The sequence below is a fragment of the Theobroma cacao genome, chromosome 2, assembly GCF_053813885.1.
Source record: "Theobroma cacao isolate CCN51 chromosome 2, ASM5381388v1, whole genome shotgun sequence".
Taxonomy (NCBI): Eukaryota; Viridiplantae; Streptophyta; class Magnoliopsida; order Malvales; family Malvaceae; genus Theobroma; species Theobroma cacao.
In genome coordinates, this window is record NC_142640.1 from 41,195,515 (window position 1) to 41,208,401 (window position 12,887).

The 12,887-nt window shown below is 32.9% G+C and overlaps 1 protein-coding gene across 2 annotated transcripts; it reads right to left on the minus strand.

The window, feature by feature from the left end:
- Window positions 1–2,409: 2,409 nt before the first annotated feature.
- Window positions 2,410–9,418, minus strand: LOC18609437 (splicing factor PWI domain-containing protein / RNA recognition motif (RRM)-containing protein). Of its 2 annotated transcripts, XM_007044549.3 has the most exons (8): window positions 8,662–8,803; window positions 8,273–8,367; window positions 7,171–7,430; window positions 6,905–7,057; window positions 5,648–6,047; window positions 4,260–4,943; window positions 3,582–4,168; window positions 2,410–2,920 (listed from the first exon to the last, which is right to left on the minus strand). In XM_007044549.3, exons 3-8 carry the CDS (start codon window positions 7,396–7,398, stop codon window positions 2,669–2,671), a joined length of 2,304 nt encoding a protein of 767 aa, XP_007044611.2. In that variant the 5' UTR covers window positions 7,399–7,430; window positions 8,273–8,367; window positions 8,662–8,803; the 3' UTR covers window positions 2,410–2,668. The 2 variants fall into 2 exon arrangements, with proteins under 2 accessions (XP_007044611.2, XP_017971419.1); XM_018115930.2 differs by lacking the exon at window positions 8,273–8,367 and having other exon boundaries at window positions 8,662–9,418.
- Between the last annotated feature and the right edge of the window lie 3,469 nt (window positions 9,419–12,887).

Genomic DNA, 12,887 nt, shown 5'->3' on the forward strand with positions numbered 1-12,887 from the left:
ATTATGTTGTAACTACATTTATAACTCTAGCCCTAGCCTTCAAGGGTATTGTTGCTCTATCGTTGCCAACAAATTGTAGAGATATTCATTGGAGAAAACATTTGATTACAAGCCAAATCTTAAGACCAAGATAGAATTTGCCTAAAAAGGATTATTATTCCCACCCACAATCTATATTTTAAAATTAGGTCTCAAAGTTTATCGTAAGATTTGACTTAATTTTTCATTTTTACCACATCTACAACTTTTTCTTTGAAGAAGAAGATGAAGAAGGTGAATTTCATTTATTTCCAAGACCAAGTTACATTTAGAAAACATTACATACCCATAGGACCTCTCAACAAGCCCTCCCATTGCAACGGTCCCAATTACATAACTTTAAAGTCTCATTAAAAACCTTACCAAGAAAAAACCCATCAAGACAAAAACTTTGATTAAGTAAAAAAGAGTACTTATCTACAACTTCTTACTTTCATTGAAATATATTTTATGGATTTATAAAGTTTTATTTCATTTTTATGGTGCTATTCACTCTCAGCTAAACAAAATCCCTAAAATAATCCTATCTTTCCTCAAAGTTGAATATGACTTTTATTAGTATATCAAGCATTTTTAATTCATATAAGTAACCTAGCTACTCAAACCAGTCATAATAGAAAAGAGCATTAACCAATTCATAAGTGATATTAATGTAATCCACTTAAGGACTAAGAAAAACCTCCACTTACACCCCTTATAATTTTAACTTTTTTTCACATGATATTTTGTGTTTCTTTTTGAATAATTAAAATCTTGTAGATATCTTTTTCTAAGTTAGTATCTTGTAAATAATTTCTACTCTCAAAGGGATTAAGCTTTAAATTTTACCCAGTCAAATAATCAAAATATCCTTACTTCAAATTTAATCTATTTTTTCACACTTATCCACATGTTGTTAATTGAGAAAAAAATTTATCAACAAGATACTAATCAAGGAAAAAGAAATCACAATATGTCATGCGAAAAAAAATTAAAATCATAAGATGTGGGCAGAATATATCCAAAAATATATAATAATTAGTTAAATTTATTATGATAAATCCAATTTTATCTTAATTTATAATTATCAATAAATAAAAAATTCAACTATAAATACATGAAATACGATAAAAACGAAACAGAAGAAAAAATTTTAAAAAAAAGTGAGTGGGGGCGAGAGATTGCATGTACACATAAAACATTAAAAGAATATATTTTAAAGAAAGCATTCTAGCTGTTAAAATATTATTCAATTTTGCCATGGCTGGTTTAATTGGTAGAAATATAATACTTTATAACCATTAAAATAGTGAGACATGATAAAAAAAATAAAAATAAAAAGTAATTTGTCAAAGGACAATATTCAAATTAAGCCATATTGTTTTGGTTTTGATCAATTTATTCGCCTTATTTTATTATATTTTTATTTTAATTGTCTTTTAGGTTTCGGTATATTCAACACTTGTCAATTTATTTAATTGCAAATGAAAAAAAAAACCTTTATATTGGAATTTGTTATCCAAATTTAGACTTATGGAATTCTAGAAATATTTCCTTAACGTAAAAAGTTTTCAAGAAATTTGTCATTGCAATCTCTTTGGAAAATTATATTATTAGTCGGATTTCCATTTACTTGAAAAATTACAACTAAATACATGTAATTAAAACAGTCACAAAAGAATAAAGCAATTTTCAATGAATTTAACTTTATTTTTTCAGAAAAAATTTATAAATAATGAAATTAACCCATATATTAAAATAGTTTTCAAAAGCTTCTAACACTTTGGTGAAACTCATTAGATTATTTTTCTCACCCAAGGACTTTAGAAAAATGTCATTACAAAATTTTGCGAAACACATCATTCAGTAGTGTTTTTTTTTTTTTCAAATAATTATTTTATTTATTTACCTTTGATTTTAATTAACAACATAATTAAAACAAACTGAAAATATACTTCACAAATGGAAAACATCTCTTGTAAATTGGATTTGACTAGGTTGACTCAAAACCACAAGTCCAAAACCTTTTATTCCATCTTCTCTTCTTCCTTTCTGAAACTCCCTTCCCTGCTCCTCGTTGCCGATGTCGGTGGCTTTGCCGCCGGCTACTCCCTCTTTTTCTTTCTTTCTTTCTCTTTCTCTTTCGCTCTCGATCAAGTCTCTTCCTCTCCACTACTCCGAGAACAAAACTTTATGCACTATGAATGAAATATGGAAACTATGAAAATAAAGCTATTAATTAAAAAAATAAATCATGGTTAAACACGTGAATTTCGTATAAACCCACTTCCACTATTGATGCATTAAACGATAATCATAACAAGAATATAGGAGCGTGAGGTAGAGACCATGTTACCATGAAAAATTGTAGTCAAAACTAAGATGGAGGGATGTCAGAACACTGCTATTCCATAGAAAGGGGCCCCAAAAAAGGTGAAATCAGCAAGAAAAAAAATGTTGATGTAACAAATTGTACTTTCAAGTAATACAAACTCAACAAGGCTATTCCCTAAGTGAATCTACATTTTTGGGTCTTACAGCAGGACGAGGAGTCATACATGATTCACCCAACGGGGATAACAACCATGTATATGATAACAAAACCATCAGTCAGGCGGCAGCACAGGAACCACACTACAACAATGCTCAATCAGGCTCTTGACCTCAAAGCCAGACCAGTCTCTACCTTTTTAATTTCAAATATGAGCATCCTCCACATCTTAAGCACAAACATCTCCGCTTCTTCATCTAATATAGACTGCAGCAGCTCTAGCATTTGGGAAGCCTTCACATGTTCCTGAGTACTAGATACAATGTAATCTACCAGTGTTTTCTCTTCCTCCCCCAGAAACTCTGTAATTTTCTTTGAAATCCAGGGTCTCATTCTCTCATGCAATGCGTGCTGTAAATGTGCACCACAAAAAAGAGTAACATCTTAGAATTAGCGAGCAAAGATTAAAGCCATGCAGTGAATTGAGTTTCACCACCACCACAGATATTAAACAATCATTTTAGCACGCAATTGTAGAGTAGAGCGTATTCTTCTGCTCAGATTCAAATTCAATTCATATGATAGGGTTCAAATATCCTGTTTTTCCTTATTACTTTAATAGATTTCCTACAATAAAAAGACAAAATAATTCTGCATCATGAATTTCAGAGAATCCTTAAAACTACAAAATTCCATGAATTTCTCATCATTTTGAGATAATATTTAATGCACATTTTGGCAGCATAATTACAAAAGATAGTTTTGGAGCACCTTAAAAAGTTCTATGTACAGTGAAACGACTTAACCTAAACTTTTACAGGTGATCAGAGCTGCCAAACTATGACTATAGGCAACAGATGTAGTAGAGTAATAAAATATAGCCATATTCATGTTAGTTCCACATATGACAAAGACCTAATAGAGGCTATATCATTTTGATCTTGAATTGATGATACAGCTATAATCACATTAACATTACGCACTCTGTTAACCAGTTAACACTGACTAGAAGCCAGATGTTTCTCAAAATTAAGTTAACGATTTGCGTAAGGACTTGAGTAAGGATGATTACCTGGTCATACACATTCCAGTTTATCTCAAATGAAAATAGTTCCTCCTTGGTCTTTGGAATCATATCAATCAATTGTTTGGCATCCAAAAGCTTCTGATTATCAGTTGTTTTCACCTTGTCCAGTCCATGTTCCCTGTCCCTATCCCGATCAGGGATCTTCTCTTTGCTATCTCTGATGCGATCATTATCCTCATCATTACGGTCTTTATCCCTGCTAGATTTATCATAAGATCGTCTGCTTCGGTCTCTTTCTGCATCATGCTTTTCCTCTTTAGGATTAACATTTGATATTTGCTTTGCAAATTCAGCAGCTGCAATCAAATTCGGTGGTGGTGCACCAGGTTGGACAGCCTGCAGCTCCTCAGTTGAATAATCAATGGGAACCAAGGGCCTCATTTTCTTCTCCTTCTGTGCATCATCGTCCTCCTCCTCATGGAAAACAGAAGGGACAGTAGTCCTCTTTCCAGATCCAACAAGACCAAAACCCAACTTCCTTACGGGGGCATTGCCACTCTGCCGTGTATCTGATGCAGCAACAAAAGCCATGTTTGACTCATCAACAGAACCATTTTGCATATTCCCATCACCTACCATAAATAAATATAGTCCATTTCAAAAATCAATAAACAAAAACAAAAATTGAATTAAAGTAACAAAATAAAGAAGATGAACAATTACCTGATATCTGGTTTTCATGACTTGATTCACGATCATAATGCTGTTCAATTGCCTTACCTTTGCTTTCAGTGCAAGTTTCTTCAGCCAACACAGTCTTTTCACCTCCATTTGCAACACGACCTGACAAAAGCCTTAATGCATCTCGCTGCTGCTGCAGCTGCAGCTGCTCCTCCTCTTCTCTCTTCTTGGCCTCAGCAATTTCTTTCTCTTCTCTGAGTCTGTCAGCAAGGTCATCCTCCTTCTCCCGCAACCTCTTCCTCCTCTTTTCCTCTAAAGCACTCCTACGCCACCTTTTTCTTGAATCATCATCATCATCATCCTCTTCACCATAGCGAATCTCCTTCTTCCGTTTGCGCTCCCTCTCTTTCTCCCTCTCTTTCTCATACTGTCTCTGTTTCTCCTTATCCTTTTCTCTTTGCTCCCAATCTCTAAGTAACTTTTCATACTCGCGCTCTGCCTCCTCAATCTTCCTTCTTTGCTCCCTCTCTTTTCTTATTCTTTCTCGCTCTGTTTCTCTTTCTAATCTTTCAATTTCACGCTCCTTTTCCCTCTTAAGATCCTGCTCTCTGTCTCTACTTCTCCTATCATACCTACGATCAGGTGAACTTGTCCCAGGTCGGTCATTCTCAGTTGTCGCTTTGCTCTCACTGGTAGTCTCATCATCATTTTTACCTTCAGCTCCATCTGCAAAATTATGAACAAATTATCAAACTCATGATCAAAATCTCATATCTACAGTTAAACCTCTATAAATTAATACTCTTGGGACCATGAAAATTTATTACTTAATCGAGATATTATTTAATCGATAAATTAATAATTTATTAATTTATACATCAATTTTGTACAAGAGCCTATCTCATGCAAAATGCACTCAAATCAACAAGCACATTGCATAATTTTCTCTTGCAATACAAGAACACTATACCAGAGCTTTTTAATGTACTAAGAAAAGTTAGAGATGAGGTCCAAGGAGACATCAATTTTAAGAGGATACAAATAACATTGAAGGTATATTTTATGAAAACCTTATAATTGAGTCATTTATATATATAATTTTGATATATAAGGAGATTACTAATTTATATATCAAGTGGGACCTATGTGTTTTTTTTTAAATGTATTATCTTATAAATTTAACAAATTATTAATTCACCAAATTGATCTCAAGTCAGGAGTGGCAAAAAATATTATTTAATCAAGGTTATTAATTTATCGAATATTAGTTTATAGAGGATAATACTGTACATAACAGAATACTGTTACTACTTCATCCAGTGTGACTCTCCTTGAAATTCAAAGACTTTTAAATAGATTTTAATAGTATGACATGATAAAGATAATAACAAGAGCAATTTTACCAAATTCAGGCAGCTGCCAAAACTAACCGTTTCTCATTACATCAACATCAGAGTCCCCGTCCCTCGATTCAGCAGGCAGATCTGAATTTGATTTCCCAGAACCATCAGGAGCAATTTGTGGAGGTGGTGGAGGGAGCGGATTGGTCTTTAACCTCTCTTCAATCATGCTAGCAAGTTTCTCCAAAGCAATTCGATCAGCCTCACGGTCTTCATCAGTCACAATGCCAGAGTTGGCAATGTCAATATTTTCTTTGTTCTTGGAATCCTCAACAGAAGGTGTCGAAATTTCATTCTTCTCATCACCTACTGCATTTTCACCTTCTTTCTCAGCCCCTGCAGCTTGAGCTTCATTGACTTTCTTTGCATTTTCTGTTTTCTTTTCAACATACCGCACCAAATAATCCCTTGTTGCTTTATTAACATTAAACTGTTAACCATGCAATAAGTGCAAAATCAAATCAATGAAAAAGACAAGAAAGATGATAATAACCACAGACAGAAGTAATAATTTAAATAGAAGCATTAGCAAACAGATACTGAAAAATATCTTGCTTTCCCCTTCATTCTAAGATAATGGAGTCCAGACAGATTCACAGCTGAAGAAATTAGTTATTTAAAGACTGCCACTTAATTTATATGTTCAGCCACCATATCCCCATAGAACATTCAACCCACACTAAAACAACCTATTTCAAGAATAGAAAGGCATAAATCCTCTCATTTACTGTCAATAAAGTGCCCATCCCACCCTTATTTTCTCCAAATCTATAAGGTGACCACTTGAAACAATTTTGAAGTGAAATAACATTTAGGAACATTTAGAAAAGGGGTGAGGCAATATACTGGTTGAATATAGATCACATTGAACTAACTGCATTGAACCAGAGGAATTATAAGTACTTTAATTCTAATCCATGTTACAACTTAATGTTATTCAGAACTGTTTTCTACCATGTTCACTTATCATACATCATACGACTAAAGTTTATATTTTTTACATAATTTGGGTTTATAAGATACATATATTTTAAAGCTCGGTAACTAAATATTAGTTTCCTTAAATTCAATTTCTAAATTTCAGATATAAACTGAACGGTTTTGTTATATAAATTAAGATCTATAATAATTGAAAGTAACTTCATGATTTTTCAATCCTAAATTTTCAATTTCACAAACAACATCTAACTTCAATTGCATATGAATATGAAAGTCAAACTTATCACACTTTAGAACAGGTACTGTAATAAATCATGGGGAATGGAAAAGAATAATAAAAGAACATACCGATAATTCTTGCCCGTCAATATTAAATTTGCTAAGCAGGCGAAAAGCACGAAGAACCCCTTCAGCAGACTCAAATTCACAGAACCCAAATCCTTTAGGAGTCCCATTAGTGGGAATTTGAGCACGTTTCCAACTCTTGACAGGTCCACAAAGCTTCAAAAAGGTGTACAAAAATATATTAGATAAAGCCAAGTTCCAAGATAAATATTAATGAAGCTATTGAAAAAACTGAAGAAATATATAAATATAAAAAATTAATAACCCACGCGAAGAAGAGCGAGCATGAAGTCATTGTCAACAGTTGGTGCTATCTTGCCAACATAAACTGTAGTTTGTGGTTTCTCTGCTGGTGAAACATTAGGAACAGCAGCCGGTCTAACAACAGGAGGAATAATTGGGCGAACACCAGGAACACCTGGAACAGGGGGACGTGATACTGCTGGAATTACACCAATTGCTCCGGGTGGACGTGGAGGAAATGCAGGCCGAATCATTGCCGGGTAAGGAGATGGATAGCGGAGAAGTCCTGCATAAATCGAAAACAAATATCTATGCAATCACATCAGAGCAAGTTAACAAAATAAACACATTGATAAATGTTCTTGATTCCACTAAGCATTATTGTAGGGAAAAAAATTCAAAAAGAATAATTAAATGATTTTACCACACATCAAAACTATAAAGAGATAGCACCACAGGCATGGCAATGGCAACTATCTCCAGCTGAACAGAAAACCTGAAGTAAACATCAAGAAAATAGCATCGAGTTCATAATCGTGGCTATGTAAAGTGCACTTACCTTAGACATGAACTTGTTAATAGCCTTATCCCATGCACCAATTGAACAATTTTGAGGATTGGATAACATGAGACTTCCAGCATCTCATGCTTGCAATCGAATTATTTAACACAAAATTCTACTTTCATATTTCACCATTTAGACTTGTCTCAACTGTTAGAGCCCAAGTGCCACATGGAAAAAAAAAACAAAGAGAAAGAAAAAGAAAAGGGAAGGGAGAGAGCAAGAAAGAAAAAATGTAATTGGGAGGATTGCGATACCTTAGAATACAAAGCCAAGGAGCACTCAGTTGCTAACATGGTCTGCTGCTGGCAATTCATAAACTCATGAAAGGGAAATTATCCTTATAACTACCAGAAAGTATATAGCCTACTAAAAATGAATATTACAGAGCGAGACATGATTTAGAACAACATGGAACAGTTACAAAGTCATCGCAATTCTTCTGTATATTTTCACATATTTTGATTACAACTATTAGGTGGCTTTAACTTGAATATAATATTCAAAATCTATTTTTCTTTTAACTCTAAATGCAATTAATGAAAACCAGGCAAACGTGGGCATACCAAAAAGGAGTGAGTTGTAGTAGAAGTGGGTGTCTCAAAGCAATATTGAATTGAAGCCCTTCCAACCTTTCTCTCACCCGTATTCAATCAAGACACTGTAGGAGAAAACATCCCGTCATCGATGCCCCTTTTTTTCTATATCTCTCCCAAAACTCCTCTTTATTCAACTCTAAACTTATTCCTCACTCTCTTACATTAACTAAGCATATTATCATCACATTCATGAAAGTTGCACCATAAAAATATTACAGCAAAATATAAACTCAAGCATATACACATGGCAAAATCAATAGTCAACTAAATAATACAAATAATCAAATTAGAGATTAATCTATAAATTAAACTCATCAAAAATTATTCAAGCGCTTTAAATGGGAGGAATAACCCACCAGGAGGAGGCATGGTGCCCTGAGGAACAGCTCCCGGCACGGCTGCATATCCATTTGGAATCGGTGCAAACGGTCTAATAGCAGGATTCGGAACCTGACCCGACGGCACCTGGTACTGCATCAACGGCGGCGGAACAGAACCAGGAACGGAACTCACTCCGGGTGGCTGCACGCCAGGAGCTTGAAAATTCGGTAACGGAGAAAACTGCGGAACCGGACGGAACGATGGAGGCGCGGGCGGGACGGCAGTGGCGGCTCCGGAGATCGGCGGAGGAGGAGTCGAGTAGGAGGGCATCACGGGAGGAGGATGAGGAGATACCAGTGGCGCACTAGGGTTAGGGTTAGGGTTAGGGTTAGGGTTTGGTTGGAGCGGTGTTGATGCAGTAGAGGATGGAGGGTGATCGGGTTGGGCGGGTTGCGGAATCGGGTTGTCGGGATCGAGTTTGGATTGAGAAATGGTGGGGTCAAGGGTCGCGGGAGAGGAGGGAGCGTCGGCCATTGAAGAAGAAAACAGATCGGGGATCAATTTGGTGAAACCTTTCGAAGGATTTTATTAATTTGATTTGTTCTTCGAATTTTGCTTTTCCTTTGTTTTTCCCTTTCTTGGGTTATTGAGTTACTTTCGAAGTTGTAATGTCCACAGTTACTTCAATCTCATCCTACGCGATTTATGTGCCCTAGACTCCAGAGTCGAGAAAGAAGGAGGTTGTTTTTTAGCGCGTGAATGTAAATAGCGGTCAGCTTTCCTGGTTCCCGGATTTACCATTTTTTGTTTCCGTTCAGTGAACGTGGTGCTTTTTATTTGGAGGCAAATTAGTGCACGTGCTTTTGGGTTCGGGATTGAAGCTGCAGCTTGATTCATAAGTATTTTATTAAAAATGTTATGTTAATTTTTAAAATTATTTTTATATTAAAATATAAATTTAGTATATGTGTTTGTTTTTTATTAAATCAATTTTTTAATTTTATTTAATTAATTAATTAAGTTTTTATCTTTTTATTATTATTAATAAATTTTTAAATTTTTATTTTAGATCAATTCAATCAAATTAAAAAAGAAACTAATTAGTTTTTTTTTGTTTTAAATCCTTAAAACAAATATTTTTTAACATATGTTAGGCAAAAAGGTAAGTCCTGTTGAGCAACATTTTATGTTACGTCATCTGTTACGTAAGATTGATATTAACGTTATCAAAATAACACATCAACTTATCATGTGACAGATAATATGACATAAAAATCACCAACTATAATGTTGATTAACCAAAGTTATTCAATAGTTGTAAGGGAGACTTATTTGATTTAAAATAAAAATTCAATAACTTATTTGAATGCCATAAAAAGATATAGGTAATTAACTTTTTGATATAATTCAAGGACTTATTTGGGTATTTAATCTATATTTTTTAATTGTTAATTTTTATATGATATCATCTTTTAAATAAATTTTTAATTTAATATATTTTATTTTTATTTTTTATTATAATTTTATATATTTTATTTTCATTTATTATAGCACAAATTTAGTTTTTATATGACACGTAAAATTTTTCTTAAAATGTAATTTTTATACATGTTTTATTTTTTAAAAAATAATTTCATCATGTTTTAAAACACTATTAAATAAACCTGATATCCTCATGGTACCATTTTTTTTAGTATAGTTGAAAATTTTAACTTCCGCCACTATTCCAATTTTCAACAACCATAATAAATAATTATAGGTCTATGGCCACATTATAGATTTACAATTTGCATAACATTAATACCAAAACCATAAAATTATAAATTATAAATAAAGTTCCTTTATTGATGCTGCAAACCAAAAGTCACAAAATTCTAATAAAACCAAAGTTGAAGCCACTGAAAGGAGAGACTCACCATTATTAAAATACAAAAGAGTTCAAAAATAATAACAATATTAAAGTTCATTCTAAATCGATAATTGCCTTTGTTGATGCAAATGTAGCTTCCAGAGCTTCTAAGTTCTCCACTGCATCAGCTAGTGATTGTACTCTTTTCCTAATTGCTATATCCTTATCAAATATAATGGCCAATTGATCAAAATGAGAGAAAAGCTTGTTTCTAAGTCTAGCAACAACTGAGTGACTCTGCATATAAGTTCCAAATATCATCCATCAGACTTATGGTATGATCATGATCTATATCTTGTTCTAAGGCATACATGCATAAGATAATGAAGTCAAATGCCTTTTTTACTAGATCAAGGGAAATAATCTCCAAATGCTATTCCCACATGAAAAAAGAAAAACATGAATTGGGCATTTTAGGCAGTAGCATCACAGTTCAAACTCCCATATCTAGTACTCAACACAAATTGTTTGTAGATAAATTTTGTAATTATATGCATGTACGCCTTTGTTGCAAAATTAAATTCAATCACAAATATATTCTTATTATATAATTTCCATGAAATTTGAGTAAGAAACCATCATCATGATCATGGCTCAAAACAACATGTCTACCAATAAACAAACACATCCACATCTCATTTGTATTAGCTATGGTTGACATACCAAACCAGTAAGTGATTCTTAAAAATGTACCAAACTAGTAAGAGATTCTAAAAAATATAATAAAAAGTTATTTTCTATTTATCAATTATAAATTAACAACTTTGGTCAACGATGGGAATAATCTAATAAAGAATGCTTGTTCAGTCCCAACATCTACTACTTAATGAACATTAAGAAAGAAGAAAAACTTTTAATAAAACAAAGACATATCCAAATGAGGTAATATGAAGTAGAGCAAAAACATGAAGCACAACACGAAAAACTTATTTGCTAGCAACCAATTAACACACACACCGACACAAAAAGAACTCGATAACCATGGACATCTTTTGTAAATATTTTATCATTAGATCACACTGTTAATGCAATAAGTTAAATGTGGATAGTTTCAAGAGGAAGCTAAATCAGAACATTTTTAATGTTTTGAAAAGTTTCTTTTTAACTTCAAGAAAATAAAGTTCCTTCAAGTCAAACCCTTTTTTGAGAGTAAACAAGATAATTGATTTCTTTGCAAATAAGAGAAGTTGGAAACACAAATGAGATTAAAAAAGTGAAAGAGGAAAATCAACACAATAGTTTTTATAGAAGTTCAGCGTCTTTACTTATGTCCTCTCCCTTAAATTTATTAAAGAGTTTAAAATCCACTATTAGAAAAAGATTCAATACAATGTCTTTTATGGATCAAGCACAACTTTTCAATACAATGCCTTTTATGATTAAAGCACAACCGCTCAACCTTTTATCTTGGTTAAGGCATAAGCACTCAAATACTATCTTTTCAATTGGTTAAAATATAACTACTCAAGTGAATACAATGAGAGAAATATAAGTGCAGCTAAAATGTCTCTTAAAGGCAGTGTAATAGGTTAATTACAATGTTTAAGAAAAGAATAAGCAATAAAGGCTCAATAAATGGTACAATAGAATACTTAAATGCTATAAGAGGAGTACAAAGAGTATTGAATGATTTGAGCTGAAATCTTCTCTTAGAGTTGTGTTTTAGAGTCTTTCAACCTTCATAAATGTAGTGGGAGCTTGTATTTATAGTTTCCAAAGCTTCTAAGGTGGTTGGAGAAGCATTTAATGCAAAAATAGCCGTTTTTCTCTCCATTCTAGGCTCCAATGGTCATATTATATCTATACATGTGTGCATGTATCGATACATTATTGCTGTTATTTTTGAATTCTGCTGTAATGTATAGATACATTTTGGGATGTATCGATACTTTTGAACTTGGCTGCAAGGGTTTGAACATTCAATTGGAAATGTATCAATATTTATGTTCATGTATCAATACTTTTGAGGCAGTGACCATTTTGTTGAATTTATATAGATACATTTAGAGAATGTATCGATAGATTGACGTTGACTTTGCGAATGTTGACTTTTCTCAAGAACATATATCGATAGATTTTAATTTCTATCGATACTTGTCCAAATATATAGATATATGAAGAATATGTATCGATAAATTTGAACTAGAATGCATTTTTCAAAGTCTTTTTTCATTATTTTTCTTCTCAAACTCATTTAAAAGTGTTAAAGAATGTCTAGACTTTATATTTTAAGACTTAAATGAAATTTTGATCATTTTCTTTTGTCATTTCAAAAAATGGGATCAATTTGAAAGCTATAAAGCTAGCACACGTGCACAATGTTATGAGCCAACCTTTGTATAAGGCTATGAC